The sequence below is a fragment of the Glossina fuscipes genome, unplaced genomic scaffold (assembly GCF_014805625.2).
Source record: "Glossina fuscipes isolate IAEA_lab_2018 unplaced genomic scaffold, Yale_Gfus_2 2, whole genome shotgun sequence".
In the NCBI taxonomy this organism is placed as follows: domain Eukaryota; kingdom Metazoa; phylum Arthropoda; class Insecta; order Diptera; family Glossinidae; genus Glossina; species Glossina fuscipes.
In genome coordinates, this window is record NW_023998416.1 from 19,494,624 (window position 1) to 19,520,950 (window position 26,327).

General features: G+C 35.0%; 1 protein-coding gene across 1 annotated transcript; it reads right to left on the reverse strand.

Moving 5' to 3' along the window:
• Window positions 1-92: 92 nt before the first annotated feature.
• LOC119633881 lies at window positions 93-25,322 on the reverse strand. The gene is made up of 10 exons (XM_038027682.1): window positions 24,966-25,322; window positions 8,258-9,012; window positions 4,591-4,756; window positions 4,430-4,527; window positions 3,297-3,694; window positions 2,253-3,229; window positions 1,854-2,164; window positions 1,652-1,792; window positions 842-1,032; window positions 93-767 (listed from the first exon to the last, which is right to left on the reverse strand). The coding sequence occupies exons 1-10, from the start codon at window positions 25,099-25,101 to the stop codon at window positions 137-139; spliced, it is 3,804 nt and encodes a 1,267-aa protein (XP_037883610.1). The 5' UTR covers window positions 25,102-25,322; the 3' UTR covers window positions 93-136.
• Between the last annotated feature and the right edge of the window lie 1,005 nt (window positions 25,323-26,327).

Consider the following 26,327-nt stretch of genomic DNA (forward strand, 5'->3'; position numbering starts at 1 on the left):
AATTTTAATTAATCGTAAATTAGAATTAGTTAACAATTAAGCTAAAAGTGCTTGAAGTAAAATGAAATTAATTAATGCTTAAGTTTTTATTGGTTTATACTTTGATACATACACACTTTGGATGGAATGATTTGTTTTATGCCGCGCCTTCTTGTTCGCTGAGATTTAATAAACTCGAAAAACGAAATGAAATAATTTTCGAAATATGTTTTTCAAAGTCGTTACTATCCAAATTATTCGGAATGGGTCCTTTATTTGTCATATCCACATAAGAGCGACCTTTTTTCATCGGCCTGGCATATAACTCTAATATGTTTTTATCTAATGAAGATTTTCGTATATTAAATGGAAATCTGAGATCATTTTCATAACGTAATTTCTGCTCAGTGGTATTGGTTTCTATTAAGGGGCGCGGCATGTCATAACCAGGTGGTGGTAGGAAATTGATGCTGCATGTACCACTAGCGAACTCACGACTGCATAGGTTTTCCGGCAAATCATAAGACATTTTTGGTGGCCTCCACAAGCGCTGCAACTTGTCCGGTACACTAACGTTTTCATTATTTAGTTTCTTTGTATGTAGAGTATTATCCTCTTCTTTATTATTTGCTGTTTCAGTACAATAGTTTGGATTGGAAAAGGCGTGTGTTTCTAATTCCGAATATTTGCTATTGTTAGTTACAAGTTTTTCAAACTCTGACGCCAAATACTTGAACGACGGTCGAGCGTTCGGATCGTTTGTCCAACAAGAACGCACGATAGCGTACCTAAGAAAATATAGTTGGGAAAATAAATAACATAATAAGACGTAGAAGGTCCATACAGATTCTCAAGTACTTACAGCTCTTCCGAACAATTTTCAGGCCTTTCCATACGGAATCCACTTTTAAGTAAGTGATAGAGGTTTTGTGGCGCTACACCCGGATATGGGGAAGCAGCCAGTGTTATGAGCTCCCAGCACAATATCCCGAAAGCCCAAACGTCCGATTTTGTCGTATATACGTGATCGGCCAAAGACTCCGGAGCCATCCACTGTTCAAAACGTAAACGATAAAAGCGTTATAAACGAAAGCTTTGCGTACAAATTTTTTGTATGTTGGATTAGAATAATACATTTCTCAAAGTGCAGCTAAAAGATAATACAGAGAAAATATGGCAACTGTTAATCGGGCTGCAGTGTCTAAAGTTCCTTCAGTCAATATTACAAGGGTCGCAGCTGAATGGCAAGAATATATATATATATATATGTATATATATATGTTATATCTGGCTCTGCTTTTCATGGTAAGGGAATTGTCCTGTCTTGAAGGAAAGAGATTGCAGAAGAACCAGAGAAGTGACCGCTGCGCTTGAGAGCTTGACAGATTCATATTGTTTGGATATTTTTTGATCGCTTATTGAAAACTTTACGATAAGATGGATCCTATCAAACTTTCTCTGAAATCGTCGCAAGTGATAAATGCGTCAGCCTGCCATTGTATACAGGCCTTAGTTAAGGTTGAAACAATACATAAATTCGCTCTGTGTAACTAGTTGGGGAATTGAAATACAATCAAGTACTTAGCCCAAAGGAAGGGAGAGGTTTCGAATAATCCTCACCTCATTTGTAGGATTAAATTTCATCATTATCGAGTTCAGTTATTTGACTTACTTTAACTGGTACGCGATCACGTGACCGTTTTAGATAGGCATCATCTTCGTAAACATCTCGAGTTAAGCCAAAATCGGATATTTTGCAAATTTTATTCTCAGCCAAGAGCACATTACGAGCCGCTAAGTCTCGATGAACCAACTGCAATACGATTTTAGATTCTAATTAACTTATGAGCAACAAAGGTTGCTCTATTATTTACCTTAATCTCGGTCAAATATGTCATGCCTTTGCAGATTTGAAAAGCAAACGATAAAATATCACATTCGGTGATTGGTTCTATACCGTCGGTAAAGTCGACACCACACTGTTCAATTTTTCTGCTTAGTCTTAAATAACTGCGCAACGAACCGTATCGAGCATATTCGATAATAATCATTGGACTATCGTCCTTGGTGCAAGCACCCAGTAATTTTATGACATTTGGATGCGAAACTTCTTGCAATAATTGAAATTCGGACATTAAAGCCATATACTCGACCGAATTTGCGCCTTTTTTAAGCATCTTCACAGCTATAAAATATAAAAATCTAATTGTAGTCACTGTTAAATCGAATAATATAAATTTAAGTAAAAAAAATATCCATATATATTTACAAACCTACGGTTGTGACACCCAATTTTCCGTCTATATCTGTAGCGTAACCCTTCATAACTTTCCCGAACTCTCCTTCGCCAAGAACAGTGTCCAGTATTAGAGAATCCCGAGGATATTCCCATTTGGCATCAATCGTTGTTGCTTCGAATTTAAAATCATTATCGAGCTGCATTAATGGAAGATCACCGTTACGCATATCGCAATCATCCCCATTAGATGACGACTCTCCACCTTTTTTACTATTTGCCGGCGATTGGTTATGTAAAGAGCGCTTGGCATGTTTATGTCTTGTTAAGAGCACAGTAGCAAGCAGAAATATAAAAACCGTAGGAGCAATGATAGCTACAATTACACAGGACTTATCACATTCCAGGCCGGCCATGCTAAGGATTTCTTGTATTGGACTCTTTTCTTCTATTACCGCAGCAGTATTGCTGTCCACTTGAAAATTGTCGCGTTGTAAATCGCTTTCCAATTTTTCGGAGCCTGGTTCCATTTTTTGTTCATTCTTGCGTTTGCGCTTAGGTCGGGGCTCATCCTCGTCCATTGGGGCGCAGAAACATTTTCCATTATCTTCACAAGTGCATGTACCCGAGGCAGATAATATACCGCGCTTGTTATCGTTGATAGAACGTGGCCCCATTATTCTATTACCTGCTATGCAATCTTGGGGACATGCAAAGTTATTTAATTCTTCTAGAGGATCGCAGATATTGTCGGGACAAAATTGAGGATCAGGTACACAAGAAGCATAGTTTCGGCTAAAAAAAGCAACATTCGAGCCACGCCATACACAGGCACCGCCATTGGTTGCTAAACCGCAATATTTAACGCATTGCTTTGAATACTTAATTTGAGCACAAGATTGCGATCGTGACTTGAGGCGATGTTCGCAGGTAGTATTCTCTGGACGCCCTTCTAGCAAATGGACATTAATAACGAACGACCGCTGATGGGTATCGTGCCAGGATACATTCAGACTATAAGTTGGTGATGATAATTATAAGTAATTTTTTAACAACACTTTAATCCTAGAAGACGACTTACAAGTAGATTGCTTCCGGTGATCGTTCCACTGATAAAGCATTTTTCTCTTTAATATAAATTATCCCACCCACAGCAGTGATACCGAAAGCCCCGCTACGGTCTTCAAATATGGCAAATTTCAATTCAGGCAAATTCATTAGTCGAAATAAATCAGCCGGCTGTGCTACACGATATAGGGACTGAGCCGTACGATGAACGTATACGTCTTTGGGGAAAGTATTTACAATGCTATTGGTAGCAGAAAGACCAAAATTGTCTGAACCTAAAATACTTTCATCCGAATTTATTACATTGCTGGCATATTTTTGATAATTATGTGAACGCAAAGGCATGGCAAGAGGACGGTCGGCTTCATGTATTTTCCGCGGATCGGTTCGTATACAAATGTGAGCTTTAACCTAAAAAAACGAATGGAAGGGTTTTTTACATCTTACACCATTACCAATACAGAGTTATATTAATGACGCGGGTCATACTGCATAATTTTCATTTTTTGATTCGATTTAAATCGATCAACCTATATGTATTTCTGACGTCTGTATGTCGAAACACATACAAAAACTGCACTGAACTGAAAGTCGCAAATTCGAAATACTAAGCCATACCTATTGAAAATGGAGTAGATTAGTACGAGCCGCTTTTATGCAACGCAGTGGTTTAACAAAAGCGTTATGGTCGTTATGGCCCATCTTCAGATGCCCTACACAACTTCTCTCAATACAGCTCTTCATAGAAAGAGTTTTTAAATAAGGCCTTGCATGGAAAGTGCTCGAAAAAGTAGTCCCATCCGAAGCATTTCCAATGGTGGCCGTCCTCAAGGCAAAACAAGTCAGATTTCATTGAAATATCTTAAAAATTGTGAATTTTGTAGGTTGAACACGTGAATACATGGACAGACGTACAGACAAACTTACGCCAATATTGTAAAAGGCGAGCCTATCTCGTGCCTCCCTGGGTTTTGTATACATCAGCATAAACTTAATGCAACCAGTACCACAGGTGATGTAGGATGTAAATAGGTTTTCGTCCATTTTACGAATGGTAAAATTTTAGATTGAAAGAACCACTTTTTGAAACTTAGTCTCGTATAATTATTTACTGAAAAAATTTAAAAAAAAATATTCAGAACTTACCGTTTTGCTGATATTAGTTTTAATAGTGTCATCGTTGGCCTCCAGAATGAAGCAATAGTTAGGCTGACTTAAAATCCCGTTACGGGCGAATATTATTTCTATAATATGATAAGCAAACTGAGAATTGACTTTTCCTTTCTCCATGTCCTATTAGCACTTACGACAACTTATAATCGATCTCCTTCGTCCCGTGTGATCCGTTTCGTAGGCGTTGCAGAGCGGCTGCACTAAACCGTTTGTATCATTGATTATACGATAAGTTTGATAAGCGTTAGCCGCAATTGAATCCTTATCCGTAAATATAATTTTTTCCCCAATTGTTTCATTCTATGAAAAAACAAAAAATAGATAAAAGAAAACAAAAACTATGTAGAATAAAAAATTAGGTCATCGCGTAATTAAAGTTCACCTTTGAAATATTTAATTAATGAAATTTGCTTAACTCAATCCCAAAAGGATGATTAAAAACGCGGTCTCGTTAAAGCTCTTCGGAGACTTTTTTGACCCTTCAGTTTATTTCCACTTACAACTACAGAAGTATGCTATGTTTATCATGCAGTTCATTGCTTTGAGGCTTTTAGAAATAACTTAGGATTCAAATTTAGATATCTGGAGATTTAGAGATTCCGGGCTGAACTGATCATATTCTTCTCTTCTTTACTTAATGTAAAAACTGTGACTGGGACAGAGACATGTCAAGCATCACATGTGAGTGATTCTATGCTTTCTCAACCAAAATCGGACGCCTAAGTAGATAGGTTTAGATAGTTTATATTTTTTGCTTCAAAAATATTTCTAATCCATGCCGATGGGTGTAAAACTGATGAGTCGCGTTTCATTTTCTCTCTACGTTATGAAGATAGCCTCACTATGAGTAGTAGTGAGTGAGTGTGTCAATAATTCGGATGCCGATGGGTGTAAAACTGATGAGTCGCGTTTCATTTTCTCTCTACGTTATGAAGATAGCCTCACTATGAGTAGTAGTGAGTGAGTGTGTCAATAATTCGGATTAAATTCATATTTCCAATGTTAAGGTACGGTGTCTGTAGTCTATAAGGGTTGCAAGGTCAACCTTCTAGGCAAATGTACGAAAAATTCCCGAAGGGAAATGCGAGTATTACTCAAACAGTGCTCCATAAAAGACTACAAGGAAAAGTGAAAGTTTCCTCATATGCAGGAAATGAACAACTGATAACCATTTCATATTCTATTAAATTTAAAGTTGTCCTTAAAAGCTATACAAACTTGTTTCTCTATTTCTTCAATGCATAAAAGAATTAACGGATTAAAATTTATAGTCTCTCGTTCAATTTGAACGAGTAGTAAGGTTGTGTTTGGCTTGGGATGAGGCTTTGAATCGCTTCGATACCATATCTGACTATTAGATTAAGATGGTAGGATGCCTTATAAGAACGGACCTGATTGGCCGACTCTTCTTCGCCTTTAGTTTTTGAGTGTCTTGGCGTATGCATGTACACAGTGTAAGAAAAGACATTTACTCTGGATTATAAGTTATAGCTAATGTGTGTGGAAAGAACAAGCTACAGGCAAACCTCAAACCCACAATATATAATTATAAATATTTTTCGAGATTTCCCAAGCTCATCGATCGCGATAATATCTATAGCGGGTTAGCAAAGTGTTTTTAATAAGATTTAGTGCCATTTCTTTTAAAGTCTCCTCAAGTTTAGTAATTTTTGGCTTTTGTGAACATAAGATCAGGTCCATTTTTTCACTAATGTTTCGCATGATTTTCGCGAATGTTTCCTCTAATTTCTTGATTCATTTTTGGTTTGAGTTTTAACTTGCACTTTTTTTGGGTTTGTGGGCGAACTACTCAAATTTTCATACTCCACGTGTGTCCATTAACTAAAAGTGTACACGAGAAGTGTTACTTTTTAATTTCAATTTTTAGAGCTCTGATCTTTGGATACAACTCAGAGCAGGTTTTCTGTCTATAGCATCTATATACAAAAACTGCCAGAAGGGTGGACGCACGCAGAAGCGGACAAGCTTGATTAAATCGATTCAGTATCTTAGTTTAATCCAGATCACATATATTTTCTAATTGTGACAAATGTAAGCACGAGCATTGTATTTTCCTATCCTTTGGGATGTGGGTATAGAAACTCAACGATCTTCTTCTTCTTTCTTATTTGGGTACACGATGATGTTATTGATAGTAAAGTTTGGAAATTTTGATTTTCTTCACTTTGCTTAATTGTTTTTAAAACCGAAATTAGTTGCTTTGAAAGCATATCACTGGCTTCAAGTTATGCCACGACAAGTCGTCTACGCTTATTAATCACTCGATAATGTTGAAACGACAAACAGAGAGCAGTATTTCACTTATTGGCTTACCAGGACTCAACTTGCAATTTCCGATCTCTACGCGTAAGAAATAACAACATTATTAACCGGCTGTTGCCAACTCCCTGTACCGACATCCAACTGCTGTCGCGTTCAAAAAATCTATGCCATTTTTAGACGTCTGTAAGACGGTGGATTACCTACTACGCTACATTTTTACTGTTGAAACTGTTCGGATGAGTAACTTTGTTTTTGTTGGGAAAAAAATACCTTTTGTACTCATCATTGGTTCGAAAAGCATTAATACTCCGCCCAAGACAATAGTTTGTTGGTAATGTGTTGATTTTAAATGAGGCCAAAGAGGCTACACAGGAGACGGCCAAACGGTATAGTTACATAGGCAAACATTAAGAAAACCGTGAAAATTATTCTCGATAGCGTTGGTACATCCACCCTATTCTACATATCTCGTCCTGAAAGAGCTGCTTGTCAAAGGCCAAAGCATGATAAGGTTTAAGCGGAGAGTGTTTTTAAAGGCCGCCGTTCTATAAAAAAGTCATCAGAATGTTAAACAAGCATTGAACTGATAGTGTCATCGTCCTTGGATGGGAGGAAGGAAACAAGGATTGCTGCTGAATAAGGTTGGATTTAAACACATATTCCTGAAATTTATTGACCAATATGTCATATTCAACTTTGCACATGCCAGTATAAAAAGGGATAAAGTGAACAAGAAAAGTCTTCGTACACAATTTAGACTTTTTTTCTAAGCAAGCAATTATTCTTCGTGAAATTAATTGCAAATATTTGCATTACATTGAAATGCATTAAAGTACATTCAACAGTGGTCGATGAATTGAACATTTAATGGATAAAGAAGAATTTACGAAACAATGCTCTTCTATTTTCTACTATCATTTATTTACGATATTTTGATAATGAAAAAGCAAGTAAACTCTACATATTTGTAAGCAACGTTGAATGATGTCCGTACATCCATGCCATGCTGCTGCCATGCATCCCGTAGAGCGTACTAAGATTCTGAAATTCTTAGAAGAGATCGATCGATAACACTTTGTTATATCTTAGTTAGTCTAATTTGAATCACTTTAATGCATTGATTTTAGGAATTCATTTCAAAAAGTATTCAACACCGGTAGCATGACAAATTCATATTTATTAGTAAAGCATATAGAAGCAGTCAATTATCTACATTGCCAGACAAACGGTAGCCAGCCAGACCAACTTAGTAGACATGATAATATAAATAAGCAAAAACCAAAAAAAAAAAAAAAAACAAAAATAAGAATAAAAACACAAAAACAATAACATGAACACAGACGTCTACGAAACATTAAAAACAAAATTATAATCACAGTAAAAACGAAATCATGAGTTTGGCTTTCATTTTTTTTTTTTTTTTCTATTTTTTTGAAGTTGCTCGCTCAGTGACTTTGACAAAGAAAAAATAAAATCGATTTTTATATGAATTTTTGTTAAAGTTTTACTTGCACTTACTGCTTTAAAATGCGGATCGGTTAGTTGAAAGTAATAGATTTTACGATTCTGCAGCTCCGGTCCATTATCGTTACGATCGATTATTTGAATGTTGAGATTTCGGCGAAATTCTTTATTAGCATTTGCTTCAAGTTGTATCGCACAGTTAACAACCACCGTTAGATTCGTTTCTATGGTACTGTTTAAAGATTCATAGTCTAACGGCTGGCGGGTAAGTAAAACGTTGTCTTGCAGCGTAAAGAGATCGCTGCCATTTAATAGCTGATACTTCAACTCCATGTAAGGACAAAGATACTTAGCCGCTCTTGGATTTAATGTACCAATTTTTCTTGGTCGAAATTCTTGTGTATTTTCGTGAGCTTCGTCTTCTAATATGATATAGCGAACGGAAGACCAATAGCATATGTTCTCCAAATTATTGCAATACTCTTGCTCCGTTAATGGTGAAATTTCAAGTGTCATGTGAGGTATTTTGAGAGTTTCATTGCCATCCTTTGGGAAAGCAGTTAAGGTATATCTAACCGATTTCTCTAAAGGCTTGTAATCATTTCGTATAAAAATTTCACCGCTTGTACCGTTCATCCTTAAGAGATCATTATTCTCCAAACTGTAGCTATAATCAGTAGCTAAACTGTTATTAGATGTCGCCAAGACTTGAAACTGTCCAATAGGAATTTTAGAAAATATACTTTGAGACTTTTCATTTATCGGCAAGTTCAGCTGCAAGGCGTTCATTGGAAAATAAACTTCATAAGCTGTAAAAAGGAAAGCTAGTCATTAGCTCCCGTCACTAGATTGAGATTAACATATTACAGCTGATAAGATTTGATAAGAATTAAAAAAAAAATAGATTACCATTCTTTTCATTTTTATACGTATCCCTGTAAGATGGGCGTATACTCATTTTGTTTTTTTTTTTTCAAAATATATGTTACATCCAAAAGGAAGCTTCAGACACCCTATAAAGTGTACATATTCTTGATCAGCGTGAAATTCTGAGTTGATTTAGTTACGTCTGCCCGTTTGTGTAAGTGTGTGGTTAGCACACTTCTGGAAATATATTATCTGCCTAAAAATGGGTACATTTTATGGGTTAATTATATGCGAAAACCATAGTGGCGGGTATGCGAGATTCGGCCCCGACGAATATGACTTCGTCTACCTAAAATCTTAAATTCCAGATTATGAAGTAAAATTAATACCTTCTAATTTATATATATACGTAAACGATGGATAAACAATGGGGAAAATTCTTAAAAAATCCGAGCTGAACGCAATCAGGCATTTAATCAAATTTAAAATTATATCAAAAGACTTGAACTAGTTGTTGTTGCATCACCTTCTAAATAGATATTATCGAAATCATTCGTAGCTGATAAGCATACGAGCCTTCATTCTCGCTATTTTTATACCCTACACCGCTTTTCGTACAGGACATATTCAGTTTGTGCGAAGATTTCTAATGTTCAGAAGGACATGGAAATGGTTCCCGGCTTGTCTGTTCGTCTGTCCTTTTAATGCCTGTCCATGTATTTTTATGCTTAAGCTATAGATCGCAATCTTCGATAAATGGATGATGGAATTTAATAAACTGACCTATTTTGGTCCAATCGGACCATTTTTTCGACCATTCCATAATCTGGAATTTTCAGAATTTTGCGAAATAAATCCCTGAGTTAGGTGTGAAAACTTTGGATCGAATAAATCAATTTTTTGAACCTTTTGCCTTATAACAGTTTCTACGTAGACCGCATCTTCATACGATAAAAAGCCTACCTTGCAGTGCTCCTTGATGAATACCCGTTCATATGGATGATTTGACTTAAAGATCAACTTTACCGAATTTGGAGCACAGCAGTCTATTTTTTGGACCGCATCACCTATGAAGGCCGTCATGAAAGCAAATACTTCTTTTGCGGTTTGTTATGGCGGAAGCAATTCGAAAATAATAAAATCCTTGACGAGTGAATTAAGTTTGCTAAATTTAGGCCACGTGGACGTTTGTGTATCGTCCAATTTGAGGGGTTTCATGAAAATTTTGCATTTAGATAAAAATGTATATAATTTTTGAGTGAAATGGTGTAGGATATCTATCTATCTAGTCGATCTTGCCCGACTATAGTCTTCTTACTTACTTTATTCTAACATTTCTGCTTCTTTTTGTTGCATTTACGCCTACTAGAAAAGTTATTCAATTTTTTTACCCAAAACTTTCATTTCATCGCCATGGAACATAATTCAAAAAAACTTGGCGAGCTTAAGGCTGAAAAGTGTAAGAGATTCAATGTAAACTAGTTGTGCTACTTATATTACACGTACCGTAAACATCAAATATGTTTTTCTCGAAAACGAGAGTTTCTGAGTCAACCGCTTTCGTGTTCAATTTTCATTCGATGGTTTTGAAATCGATTGACGCCTTTTTTTTTTTTCTTAAATCAATTTTTGAAAGCAGTCCTACGACATTCATTAGATTTTGAACTAAGATTTTGTAGAGGGTTTTTGAGGTAAAGTCTAGAGCTGTCTAGAGCTTTACGCAAAAGGAAGTCAGCGGAGAAGAAGGATCATTTCGCGAAACATGCTTTGCCTTCATTGCGTTTTTAAAAAGTCGAAGAAAAAACTTTTCACGTAACTGGTATATAAATTGGAAGTTGGAATTTGCTCATAGATGGCTTTAATAATAGATGTAGGGGACATACATGTCTGAAGTTCCGCTTCTTGGATATTTTGAATGTGTGACCTTCGCAGTTGTAATGCCAACACACGCATCCCCACGGGCAACAATTTTTTCCCTGGCGTTCACTATTTCTCAGGCAAGTAGGAAAAATGTGCATCTAGCGATTGGCAACATTTTGAGTAAAATATTATAATATAATGTACAATAATTCCGGTTTCGTATTTACTTTTGTGGACTTTTTGTTGCATGTAAAAAAACTCTGGTTAATAAATGTTTTTTTTTATAAACTTGGAAAAATGACCTTAAATTTGGTGAGCATGGAAACTTTAGAAATACAGCGGATACTTGGCTCTCCCAACCTGTTGTGTGTTTTGTATGCGGTACTCTTAGTTTAAAATGTGTCTGTCTGTCTTTCAGCTTGAGGTGGTGAAAAAAAAAACGAACTAATTATAGAAAGTTTATTATATAATTGCAGCAGGTGAAAATTTGTTTAGATGAGAAGCAAAGACATAAAACATACGATACATACCTAATGTAACACTGATTTGATGTTAAGCACCGTTAAATACATACATACATAGAGTGCACTTATGAGAACTTGGTTAATAATCATAATACATAAAGGACGATTTTGTATCTAATTAGGTCTGTCCTTGTATGCAAATCATTTGTAGCGATGTCGATGTATATATGTAAACATGAATACATTATGTTAGCATATATATGTATGTAAATTTTTTGTTGCTTTTTTAAATGCCTTTATTGTTTTACGATTTGCACAGACAATGCAATTAATATTCATTAAAAGGAGAATTGAAAGCACGGATCCTTGGTAAGGTCGCGGGAGCAGTAGAAAAATGAAAGCAAACACAAAATACTTTAACTTTACAAATCAAACGATGGCTGCTAGGAGAAGGACGTAGTTGTACCTATAAATGAAATATTTACAAGTAAAGTTGCAAGATTTATATTTGTACGTACATCTGCTGTCGTTGCTATTTGTGTTGTTGTTTTCTACTATTTTCTGTCATTTTCATACCCACCACCGAAGGATGAGGGGTATATTCATTTTGTCAAAACGTTTGCAACGCCCTGAAGGAAACATCAGATCAGCATCAAATTCTAAATCGATTTAAGCATGTCAGTCTATCCGTCTGTCCGTCTGTGTAATTTATATTGTAAACATTCTCCTGGCCGAAAAAATGCAGTTATCAAGTAGGTCTTGTAAGCAGGTTTGCATTGAAAATCGATCAAATTGGTCGAAGGACAACTACAACACGACGTAAACTGAAAACATTCCCGTTTTTCAAGGAGAACGAAAAATGGGCTTTTTGGTCATTATTTTGTAAATTATAGCAAATAAATGTCCATAAATTTAAACGCATGTTCTATGGGCGATCTGTGCACAAAAATGCAAAAAATTGACCACGCCTACCAAATATTATAGTGTATCAAAATTTAATTACTTTTTCCATACCTTTATAACACGCAAAAACAAGCTTCAAAAAACCTATAAATTATACAAATTCTTGGCCAGTTACAACCCTTGAATGCCCCTATACTTATTGGCCTGTTCGTCTGTCCATCTATCTGTTTTCGTAATTTTGTGGTATTTGTGGTAAACATTCTTTCGTTAGCGGAAATGAGATTTGAAAAAGAATTTGGCATTGACACGCCTACAACGCGCACATACCTCTACGACAAGAAATAGAAAAACCAACTGTGCTTACTCCATGTTATAGAGCACAAGAGTTGTGTTCTTTTATTTCCTTTTGTTTTTTTTTTTTGAGGTTGACGGTGATGGGTATAGGAGATTCGGTTCCGACCGAAATTAATTTTCTTTGTTGTTTCCTTTTCTTTCTTTACGAACGCCGAGAATTGTTGAATTTATTACATCATGGGATTTTGCTTTCTTTCCCTTTTTTTTTTTCTTTTAAGCAAATAATGGAATTACTGAGGAAAAAAAAATAAATTGCAATCTTTTGGCGTCATAATGTCGTAAAGCATTGAAGTTATACTTTTTTCATATATATATTTTTTCTTTATTTGTTATTACACATCATCATTATTATTATTATTGTTGTTGTTGCCCCTAGATGTCAATGGGGAATATCATCTACTTCAATATTACTATTACTATTACTACCATGCTCTGCTATTTTGTGACCAAGTGCAGCAATTGTCAACAAATAACTTCACGCACATCACTCAGGAATGGCGCTCACCACCACCGACCACACATATGCATACATTTCAGAGCAAAAAAGAGCCAAGAACAACAAAAAAGAAAGCTACACTTGCCGCGAAGCCGATACCGTTCATCTCAAATCCATATATTGCAATCAAAAAAGTTTTTTGAAATGCGGGCGTGTCAATTGGTTGATTGAGGGCACTTTTACTTTGGCCTTTTATAACAAAACTTAAAACCATATCTTTTAGAGAGTAAATCTTAACTGAAGTCCATTTTGTGATTAACTTTGAGGATACGTAGTAAGGAATACTTTCTTTGATAGTAGCCGGATCAGAAATTCAAATACTCAAACACGAGCATATACGGCATCCCCTTTGCGACACTTTGCGTTATAGCACGAATGGAGAGGAAAAGAGACGTTCACATTAGGGTATATATGGATGCATCTTCTTAATATTCATTCGACGCATATTTCTTGGCATTACAAAGGGAAAGATGAATTAAGCATATTTTTACTTGGTGGTGCGTATGAAATGCTCACTACGCTCCATTGTGCGAAGCTTGGCAACTACGCAGCTTAGACTTTACTATCGTAAGCAAAACGATGAACTGTAGACTCGATTTAAATGAATTTTCAACTAAATGTCGACCGAGAATAGTAATGTATGTGGTCTCTGATAGGAAATTCTGGATGTTAGAAAGAAACAGACAAGTTTAGTGTATTCCCTGCCGTGATACTTATAAAAGAAGAAATCGATCATAGAAAGAATCGTTTAGGACTCATTAGTGGTTATTTAGGACGACTAATAAATAATTGTTTAAACTAATGAAAACTCATAGTTAAGCACCCTATCTGAACGCTACTCTAGTCATAGCTATGCATACTACGCATAGTCAAGGACATCCGCTGCATGTACGTTTTTGTTTACATTTAATGTAAGATGAAATAAATCGAAAAAATAAATATTCAAAATATTTCATGTTCAAAAGCCCATATTTTGAAGTTCCTGCATCAACGACAGATGAATATAAAATTAACAAAAAGTGAGAAATTTAAGTGAAGAAATCCCGCTAGCATGGTATTAATATAAGGTTAAAGACGAACACATAAATACCAATAAGGGGAGCATTTATGCGACTGCGGCCAGTTCTCGTAGCCCGATAAAGTAAAAGAACGAATTTGATAAGACACTTTGATGTCGCAAGCATTATGTCGAGATACAAATATATAGATAGGCTGGTCGCCTTAACCATGTGAACGCATTTATCCTATAATTCACGTTCGCCAAAAGTAGGCTGCATATTCAATCTGTAGGATGAGTAATAATCGGAACAGGTTAGCGCCAAGTTGTTTTTACGGGTAGGTGTCCATTTTACTATATATTTAAAAAGAATAAAATTGCAATTAAGAAAAATTGTTTTTTCTGGCAAAGGAAATGAGTCTAAGTGTTGGGAACAACTGCCGCACGTCCGGTGAACGTTCCTGTTCGCTAGAAGCGTTTGATAAATCTGTCATAACTTTTCTTTTCTTGACGTATCGCCATTAAGAAGTGGATCTATCTATAGCAAGGTATGAATCTATCTAGAAGCGGTAGCATAAGAGCATATGAGCAAAGCGACAATAAAGGTCTTTCAGAGATATTTTGGTACTAGGCTTTCGGGTAGCCCAAGCTGTCTTATAGGCTAGATTGGTAGATGTTTTTAGGGAGAGTGCAGTCGTAGCTACGGTAGTGCATAAATGAACGGATCAGTGGCGAGAATATTTGGCGGTAAAATTGCAGTACAATTGATTGCTTAATCCATGGAAAGCTAGGTCGGTGTTGGATAGGCCCCTAAGCAGGGGAGCTAATAAATAAGAACTATGGTATTATGTTATCGATCTGATGCTCCAGGGAAATAACGATCCCTGCTCCTTGCTCCCTAACGATAAGATAAGTTGAGTGCTCTATTGGGCGATGGTTGATGCAATATGCCCCCTCCCTGTCACCAGATACCATAGAGTTAAATCTCACATGGACGTAGATTGAACTCTTGAAACATAAGTGCCGCAGTGAAAAAATTTTGAAGCTAAAAACTCTTCATAATTCATTAAATCCCTGTTAGAAAGGAAATATGCAGTAAACAACACCTTGGGTGTTACACAAACCTCTTTATGCCTTTTATTAAAATATTATTATTATTATTATTTTAATTTTAGACTAATGAATTGAATTCTTAGACTAAAAAAAGAGAAATAAAATTTGTATTTATAGAAAATTAGGAATGTTTTGATTACGCGCGAATATCACTGCACACTCGTCAATATCTATGAAGAGCGTAAGCGTTTTATAGAACTAAAGCAGTTCTATAGTATTTTTAGGGTGACTAAGAGTTTGTCACTCACATATATATATATATATTACAAATATTAAAATATTATTATTTTTATCTCTGTTCCCTTAATGTCATATGTTCGAACCTTACTGGCATAATAAAATTGTATTGAAATCCAATTCGCGCGAATGCATACAATAAATACACACTCATAAGGCGGTAATTGCTTAGTTTCATTTTATTCATCGTGATCATCATCATAGGATTTCGATTCGATTATGTCTTTCTAATATGTTTTATGATGTCAATTAAGGCCAAGTCCTAATAACAATCATTATCATTATACAATAAATTATTGAAAATGTTATTAGAAAAGCCACCCGATGGAGGAGATTAAGTAGCCACTATTGTTAGTTATCACGTATTTACGTGCAAAACTGAATTTCAAAGTATTTTTCAAATAATAATTTTTTCATTTCGTACATCATTTGCAGAATGTGTTCCCTCATCAAAACGACATCATTCATATCTCATTTGCTGCATATTGTTATTGTTGGAACACAATATTTTCAAATAATTAGGAGATGAAACGTAGATTAGAAAGAAAGCATTAGTTATGGGGATTATTTTCTAGCTTCAACAGCTACCCTGGCTTCGGTTGATAGATTTACTTATATATTCTTTTATTGATATGATTTTAAAAATTAAATATTGCAATGCAATTATATAAAATAACAAAATAATAAAGGAGAGAAGAAAAATATGGCTTTGTACAATCTCGTCCCAGACGTAAAATCACACCATCAGGAATAGAGCTTCAGAGTCCCATCACAACATAATGCTTTTGAACAACCATTTGCATGTATTACATACCTATTTTTATACTCTACACCACTATCAAGTTTATTGCGTAAGTTACGATGCATGTAAAACACGAAAGAACTTTTAATAGAACGTCTTTCTAAGCTTGTCTATCCGTTTGTCTATCTGACCGTCTATAGTTGTCGTAGAACTTTACGTTAATTAGGAGCCTATGTGTGAGTTATCTGCTACGTTTTGTGCTGCAAATGACAAGCAGTGGGACAAGCTACTGCAATGTCATTTCTCGGGACTAAGTACACGAATGGTCTTGGTCTTGGTTGTCTCAGCTTTCCAGTAACAGATGATAGGCAGAGAAGTCGGCATAGTGGAACGTTTAATTTGGTTTAGAAACTCATGCTCAAAGATTAACAAGATATTTATGTATCTCTCCCAGATGCGCATGGGCGACGAAAGTGAGTCCAAAATGCTCGATAGCTTTGCGCATTAACGTATTGTGGGCTTTGCAATGCTTATGTGTAAGTGCATTCAGGGCAAGCATTGCACACGGATAAAGTAGATTTGCTTACTAGAATGTCTAACACTACCGCTACTCATCGTTTTTCCGCCCTTCAAACCAACCATCAGCAGTGGTTTTTCCCACCGCGCCTGATATTGCCATTTTTAAGTCGAATGTACTGAAATACTAGTTGCAGCCCGCTCTATTTAGAGCACTTTCTGACCACCGTAGTTCTTTCACGTATAGGGGACATTTCATGGATAGTGTAAATAAACAAAAAAAAAAAGGAAGGATAGACTGACCATGAGCTTATGCGCAAAATAATGCTTTTCAGTGATCTCTGAACCTTTCAGTCCGTGTAACGTACGGAAGTTTCTCGTTAAATGGATTCGAAAGCGCTAAGCTAATCAAAGATCCATTTACATAGCGAGACCCTTGGTGGGCACTTTCGTATGGAGCATGTTATTTTTTTGCTAAAGCGCGTGTCAGTTGGTCCCTTACGGCTATTTCATTAGTAAAAGTGAATTGAAATATACATTTCTTCAGACGGAAGAAGTCTTATGGACAGAATATTTCATTTTCAACGTGTAATGTTCTCCCAAGCTAGATGTATAATGTGCGTGCAGAGCCTTGTTATTCAATCCCAAATTTTGCGACCTTGAGAGTTCCAAGAGCAGAATTGAAGAGAGTGCCCAATAAAAAAAAAAAGCTAAAAACTACAAGAAATTGTCACGTTGTACATCTTCTGTGATGGTTGTGAATAAAAAAAACAACAATGTTCTCTTCCTCTTTCCATTGAATATTTTTTTTATTTTTATCATAATACGCGGTTGAAATTTTTATTGTCGAAAGATAACGGTATCCGATTATTACTAAAAATCTAAATGATGGGCGCACGTATCGCACGAGTGAATGGCTCGATTGTGTTGTTCTTTAAATGAATGCGAGTTAGTCTTAAGCATAACTTACATATGTATACAAAGTATATAAATACGTATTATGTGTGTAGATAAAACAAACTCATATTTATATATATGTATATATATATATATATATATTTATATATACACATCTGTGTAAATAGATAAATATTTTACATTGCATATATATAGCATATATAACGTATGTAGATGTTGTTTCAACTATCGTTTACATCATTAGGGGACAATTCAATGTAAACAAACGAACATTGAAAGGCATAGGACGATGAGGATGATGACGATGATGACATACTGTCAACGCAGTGCACACATTAGGGACGTAAATATTCCGGTACGTTGTAAGCTATTTAATAGTATGTAAAAGTATGTAAACATATGCATACATCCATACCTGGAATTAATGGCAAACCATATAAAAACGTTATAGCAACAATCGTAGTCAGAACATTAAAAACAAAGCGTAAACGTTACGGTGCAAGAGCAAGGAGTGGCTCATCACACACTCACTAATAAAGGATTTTAATTAATTGTCTTTTACATACTAATTTCAGATTTTATCCACACTAAGAGATAGCAGTAAAGCTTAAATGTCACTGTACGCACACGTAAGTAGATGAGTGATTTTTCCTTAGAATGCTATAGATTTTCCTTGCCCTTAGCTTCTACACACGGATGAGTCATTGTATTTCCCTAAATGTGATGCTGTATTGTTTTTCTTTGGAAATTTTTGCCATAACTTGAAAACTTTTCGAATAACAAATTTTTTTTATTTTTGTTATTTTTTTTATTTTTTTTTTTTGGTTTCCTTTTCTAGGAATTGTAAAACATTTCATTTCCTTTATTGTTGTTTCGTATGTATGTATATATTATTGGGCTTCGTTCGTTTATTGCTTTCCCTTTTCATGTGCATTAACAACCAGGAAAAATTATCTATCCACTTGACCTCTGTTGAAGTTTTTCCCATTACTAACAGTCAGTCGTTCGCTCATTTCATTCTCTTCCCGAGCAAATTGCATTGTGTTGAAAATAAATATTTTTAATAATCAAAAACCTATCTTTCTTTGTCTACACAAGGGTGGAGGATAAGAGAGTGAGCTAAGTGCTAACGCACTTCGCACCCTTCGACAACGTGAACGCTGTGTAAGCTTAAATGTTCTCATAGCAGTGTACATAGAAACTTCCTGTTATTTTCTTATCCAGATATCTACGAAATAGAGTCCTCCCCGAGATACCCCCTTATGCTCTGACCATTTGCAATATCATTGGCTTGTATTGTCTTTGGTCAGGGCGTGAGATAATATATATATATATCTTCATATATCTATATGTTTAAATAAACAGCGACGGACACATGGAAAAAAAGCACAAGATATGAAAATAAACATAAGGTTATATATATATATGTATATTTACAGATTTACAAAAATACATAAGAAATTTGCTTTGGTTTTAAAACACATTTTCAACCGCATATAGAGAGTGTAATTGTAAAAGGCTTGAGAGTACTTGAAATAAAAAGAATTCAAATAATAAAAAAAAAAAAAAAAACGGAAAGTGAGAGAAACTGCTTGGACATGTTTTTGTTATTAGAAGAAGACGTTCCACTATCCGAATTAAAGTAAACTATAATAGCTCGATTTCGTCACATCATCTCTTTTGAAATGTCTGGCGTTCGCATTGGATTAAAATTGGATTTATATAATGCATAAAGAAGAAGAAATGGAAGAATGCTTCTGGTTGTTTCTCAAACTTGACCTGGAGCGTAGCGGTGAATGATTTTGATTTCATTTCTACCGTAATACTGCGTTATCGGTAACGAACTTTATACTAAGGCGTAGATTTTATTTAACACTAGAACTACTGAGTACGTCATTTTGGTCCTTTTTAATTTTCGATCTTTGAAAAAAACGCTTAGAAAGCATGTTTCTGGGCACCTTTATTTATATGAAATCATCTTTAAATATCCATAATTACATTTTTCCTACCTGAGCTACTTTGCGAGATGCTGACGGCAAATGTCTATTTCCACCAAAGCAGATCATTTTGTTCCTCGATTTTTCTCGGCCTGTTACAGGCGTAAAAAGTAACTTAGGATCCTGATATTTGATATAGATATGCCATGATCGATTAATAATGTGAGCTTAAAAACTGGGCGTGCTGTGTTTTTGTGCTCGCCGGCAATGTAGAAGAAAGTGGAACAACCTTAGCTCAAAAATGTCGACATCTTTTTGTTTCTTTTTTGCAACTATCGATCCCGTGGAGATATTTCTTAAAAACCTACGACCCAAATGTTCACCAAGATCATCATCACCTTCTTTGTCAGTCCAAAAAAAGTCTCGATGAGTGTGTTAATACGGCCGCGCTTCAATAGAAAATAAACTCAGAAATCAGTTGGAACTAAATTGAAATTAAAATTTTAACGTTAATTGTGGGCGTATTAGTAAACCGATCCGGACCACTTTTGAACTAAATCTGCAGATAGACTTAAGAAACATTTAGGTATCAAGTATTATCTCTTCAATAATCAAAGTTACGGATGAATTTATGAAAAAAATTATCATTTTTTTCGAGATTGTTTTAGTTTCTTATTTATAGTGGGTGTGTATGTAGCCAACTCTTTTTTTAACATTAGATTCTTATCCGATTAAGGAATGTTTATGCTAAATTGCAGCTGCCTGGCTTCATTTTTGCGATGCTGGCAAGTTGGCAAAAATAGGTGATCCAAATGATCCCCTGAAATGTCCGGTGGTTCTAGTGTTTATTTGTTCCTTTGGCAATTCCTTTTGACATTTAAAGAAATCTTATTATTTTGCTTGATTTTAATCGAGAATACAGTGAAATTCGTGATCAATGAAAACAATCAGCATAAACAGAGTATAAAAATAATTAAAAAGAAGTATGAACACTACAATCGGGTAAGGTCGATCCTTAGATACCCTACCCATTTCACCTACTGCAGTCATTCGCACGTTTTAATAATAGTCCATCGAAAGTCGCACATTATTTTCATGCAAAGGCATACTTTCATGATGGTCCACACATTGGAGCATTGGAGCAATGGCACATAGCATGAGGTGATCCAAATGTAGCAAACTTAAATTACTTCCGAAAAATGTCACTTTTTTTCAGTTTCCGTTGTAGAAAATTAGAAAATTCAGTTTCTCTCTTTGCTTTTCGTGATAGTCCGCAGATATCTTAGGGTCGAAAGAATAGTCTTAGATTGTCCAAATTTCCTACTGTTAATTCTTTTCGTAAATTGCTACTATGAACCAATATTCACCATAGAATATTGAAAATAATACTTATTTACGCTTACACTGATTTATATTTTCTGTTGAAAAGTTAGTAAATACTGAAGAGTCAGTCGCCTTTGGGCGAACATAATGTACGTAGAAATTATATGATTTTATAATTAAGCAAGTCCAAGATCATGACCTCACTACCCAAATGGGTTAATTAATGATCAAAGGTCTCTCGCGCTTAAATGCATCCGATTTGATTGGAAATTAAAAGTAGCGGCACTTCGAAAGGAAATTAATTTATTTCGTTAATACTAAAAGTCTCGCTTCATTTTAATATTTAACGCAGCGTTATTCACAAGCATGTGAATAATAGCCAGTAGGCGAGTAAAGAGCGAAATTGTGTGTGGATTTTGTATAAATTCATTTTCAAGCATATTACTATAACTTACTATAACTACGGTGTTGTCCTTCAGAAGAGTGCAATTCACATTGCGATTGTTGAATTTCCATATGCTTTGCCGGTCTCTTTATATGCTAGGAATAAAGCGACATTTTAATGTCAAGTTGCAAGTTTATCAAATTATCTTTTGTAATATACAATACAATACAAGGAGTCTTTCATAAAAAAATGTACGCGTCGTACATACTCAACACTATGATGTTGATTATGTAAATTTTTCCTTCCTTTTTTACATTGTTGTTGTTTACATTGTCTTTCTTGCTTTTCTTCTTCTTTTTTAGATAAAAAATATTATGTTAATGCTTAATATTTAAAATTGATCGCGTGCTTAGCCAAGGATAAGTGTCAGTGGCGGCTGTTGTGTTGTTATGTCTATGTCTGAATCTTTGTCTGGAATTTTAAATTATATAATGTCTAGCAATAGTTGTAGCAGATATATATATATATATATATATATGCCGATTGACGGGTAAAAGTGTTGCGCCAAGCATTGCTCCGATGATGTATTATTATTGTTGGTGACAAAAGTTTATTTCTTCTTTTTATGGCAGGTCATTAAAAAATGTGGAGGAAAATATTTTTAATTTAATCTTAGGATATTCGTAATAGCGCGATGCACGTGATATATATATATATATATGTGTGTGTGTGTGTGGCTCTGCTCTTAAAGTGACCACCTTACAAAAAAAAAATATACCTTCAAATCCATTTACATATTAATGATAATGATTTTGTTGCACGTTGTCATTGCTATTAGATATGAAGGCATGCAAGTAGTAGTTGTTTGTTTATTTTCATATATTCATGCTTTTTGTGTGTATAGATTCGAATGAATTAGCATTGACAACAATATTTGGGAGGAGTTTCTCAATAAAACTCGGTTAGGCAAAGTTATACAATGTGATATATTCAGTACATTCAACCCAAGTGTAAATGTTGTTGACAAACGCAAGCGGCTTTTTGTATGAAAGTGTGCAAAGGAAAATAATCGAATTACTTTTTGTCTTTACGTTCAATGGCAAGCCAATGCTCTATTTCGCCCGCTTAGAGCGCTTAATAATAATAATAATAATAATTATAATACTATTAATAATGTTAATTATTCTATTGGACCCGATCTGGCCATGATAGTCGATAGTTTCATTTTTGCAGCCACAGACATTACACCGTCAGATAGATTGACAAATGGACAGACGGACGTACGGACTGGAGGACAGAATAATGCGATTAAATCGTTTCAAATTCTGTCACTGATCAAAGATATATACAATTTATGGGGTCTAGGAAGCTACTCTCCTAGGAAGCTACAAACATTACGACAATATGAATATGCTCCTAATTCTTCGAAAATGAGTATAATAATGACAGCAGAATAAGACTTGACTTACCAAAAATGTGTAAGAAAGAATAAAAGACGTCTGCTTTAAGGTGTGTAGCATTTTTCGCCTATGTTTTTTGCTATGTAAGCATGCACACTGTTTTACAGCAATCCCGAATGTTTATACAGATATACTATATATATATATACAGCCGTGGAAATTGAAATAGTACTAATAAGCGTAGCTAACCAAAACGAAGAACAAATAGGAAAAATAATTCCTTCAAGATATAGAAATGCAGTAAGACAAGCCATGGGTACATAAATGAGAAATTTGCCTTGACTATGAAGAAAGCTTTCAAAAACCTGCTGCGTCTAAATGATACGCAATCTTTTGGAGGAGTGAAAAAAAAGACATCAAACACCATGTGGTAGACGCCAAATATCATTAGGAAAATCGGTTATGGAGCCACAAGGCGGGGATGAAAATGAATAGATATCGTTTAGAGAGAGCAAACCTTGTGTACAAGATGTAGTTTTTCTTTTTGCTCAGACCCGCGGCGTTATATAAATTGCAACTTATTTCAATATTTGCTATCCGTGCTATTTCTATGTCCAAAGGAATTCCATTGTTCTCACAAACTTTAATTATTTTTTTTTTTTAAGTAAATCAAACTATACGTGAGCATGAAGGTAAAATTCTGGCGTCCTATTTCTTCTTTTTTTTTTTTGTAAACTTTTTAATAAACAGCTGTGTTTATTTTAAAGACGAATTAGACGGCTATTTATACGCTCATGGCTGTTATATTGGTGGATATATATGTGTATGCATATATATGGATGTGCGTGTGTGCTTATTTTCCACATTGTATTCAAACAAATAAACACATAATTGTAACTTTTCCGTTTTCTGTCTATCAAACATAGCATAGACGGCCGGCCAGCCTATGCTCGTAGAGAGCTAAGGCTTAGAAAACGTAAAATATGGGGGCACGTCTTGTTATTGTTTTGAATTTATTGTTTATATATTCCGTCTGCACCTTAACGATGTTACGATGTCAACATATGTCTTCTGCAAAATTGTACACATACAAACACACACGCAGGCACATACCGTCGAATAATTCACCCAATGCCTGGCAGCAAAATATGCGGGAACATATAGTAAATATAAGTAAAGTACGAATTGATTTGCTATGCGCAAGAAGACTTATCGAATATATTGTTTTCGTTTTTCATTTTAAATGCAATAAAGTCGCCGTAACCCCTGATAATAACCTTATTTGTGTAAAATGAAGTTGACTTTAGTAATATGATAATGAAAGTGTACTGAGCAAAGCGTGCATACGACGGTAAAGATTGAATCTCGTACACACTACTCTCAATAAAAATGACCTTAGTACCTATGCACGTCCCGTCACATTTAAAATTTAATTCCCGAAAATCGTCTAAAGATGTAGTGGATTTGAGTAATGTGACGTGTGTCGTAAAATTTGCAACAAATCAAGTTTCAGGTCGCAATTGTGCTTATGAACTAACAGTATGCAACTTTTCTTCTTTTACTATCGAAGTCCAGTCTTTTCTAACAGCCACTCATTCTTTTACTATTATTTTCCTTAAACCCTATCATCTCACAAGAGACAGAACTTAATACTTCTTCTCAAAACCTCTTGATTTAAATGCTGGAATAAACTGATCTTTGATGAACGAAACCTCGCTACGAGACTTCAGCAAGCTGGTTAAAGCAATGGTCAAGAACTGAAGCTGTTGTCGTTGTAAAACGATGCACCGTCGAAAGCTGAAAATTATTTTGGCAAGGACGGGGCGTGAGATTTAATAGAAATATCTACTAGAGGCAGAGAGTCTTTAAAAAGTTAAAAGTCTTTTCTTTAAGATTGAAAGCTGACATGATATCGTTCTTGATACAAATATCTACTAAGGCTGCAAAGCTGTATGATCTTGAAAGAGTTGAAAACGTTCCGTTAAGCGCTTAGGCTGATATTGTCTCGGAAAACTTATGTAAATATTAACTTAACCCGTATATAGTGCGTACTGTACGGGTCTGTGCAATCAATTTTTCTTTTTTTATGAATATTCAAAAACTTCCTGCAGCGAACATACACACCTTACATGCTAAACATTATTAAATATTACATGACTGCGTAACACTTCTTTTGCTTTGTATACATATTTGTACGAATGTATGTACAGCTTATTCACATAATGGAAAGGTGCCTTATTCTTGACTTACCTGTACAGGTGTTTTTCACATTGTTGCCTCCACTTTGTACAACAAACACAATGAACATAATGAAGAATTTCATTTTCTTTAATCCGCAACATGTGGCTGCTACATCAAACGTGTCTTGTGGCGTCTCTGCCAACATCTTTGCTTTTATTTTTACTTTTATTTATACAAAGGGCTAAGGCGGACAAATGTTTTCTTCATACATGCACATACATATATATATATACACACACGTTATAACTCTTTAGTGTTAATACTTTTTATGTACTTAACTTTAAACGCGTGCATAGGTGTGTACGTTTGTGTGTGTAACTTTGTATATTGAGTTTTATATGTAAACATTCACTTATATATCGTTGATAATTTTTAGTTGTTTTTTAATCTTGTTGTCGTTGGTCAGCAAGCATGTATGCATGAAGTTGCATGTCTCGTGGTATAAGCAGGAACATTTGCATTTACCTCTCCTCACGTACGTATGCATGTATATGTAAACAACTGATGTTACGGCAGTATAAAAAACATCTTAACAAATAAATAGAGACATAAGCACACATACAAAAGTACTCTAACAGAGATGCATAGATAATTAATTGTTTGTTTATAGCACTTAATCATTTAATTCGTTTACCGCTTATCTAGGTTTCGATTGATTTCTTGATATTTATCGTTTTTACGTTTTTCTCTTCTATTAATTGATTGTATCCTCTTGAGAATACAGCGATAAGATTCCAAGAAGAATATGTGATTATTTTAGGAGAGAATTCTTTTAACAGATAAGCTAGCGTCTGAACATCTTTAATCACTGACAGACAGACTGACTTAGGTTCTGCGAAAATAGTAAAGTTGAAAAGCAGTCAGATGATTAGGAAAAATAGGAAAAAGTGAAAGATTTTCGAAAAACCAGCTCGCATAACAATCTTTATCACTAGTGACTCGAGATAAAATCCTACAGAAAACATTAAAAAAAGAAAACCAATTAATTATCTCTCATAGTTCTCATGAAATTCAAAACAGAAAATTGTTGAGTTTTTTTATCGGCAATTTTCCCTAAAGAAAATCACGATGAATCAATCAATCAATAGCGATGTGTTGGATGTGCGAGGCTAATGAAAATCGCTCTTATAACGATCGCAGAAGAATTCGTGTTAACTTTATGTGTACAGATCGAAGGCCTTACAAAGTATATGACTTCCCAGTTGACGTAAGGACATCCGTCACCCTGTCCGCCGGTTTATGTGGATAGCGCCCATTGCTGGAAAGCTTGGAAATCAATAGAGATTATTTCAACACCCCCAACTGAAGGATGGTTTCATGCCAGACTTGCTTTCGTTTTTGCTGTACCTAAGAATAAGCATTAGAGAGCTC

Excerpts from the sequence above, each read along its gene's own strand:
- LOC119633881 (XM_038027682.1), bottom strand. The coding sequence starts at position 25,101 with ATGTTGGCAGAGACGCCACAAGACACGTTTGATGTAGCAGCCACATGT. Across the intron at positions 1,793-1,853 it reads CATATTTGACCGAGATTAAG|TTGGTTCATCGAGACTTAGC; the intron begins GTAAATAATAGA and ends ATCGTATTGCAG. Across the intron at positions 1,033-1,651 it reads GTGATCGCGTACCAGTTAAA|TGGATGGCTCCGGAGTCTTT; the intron begins GTAAGTCAAATA and ends CGTTTTGAACAG.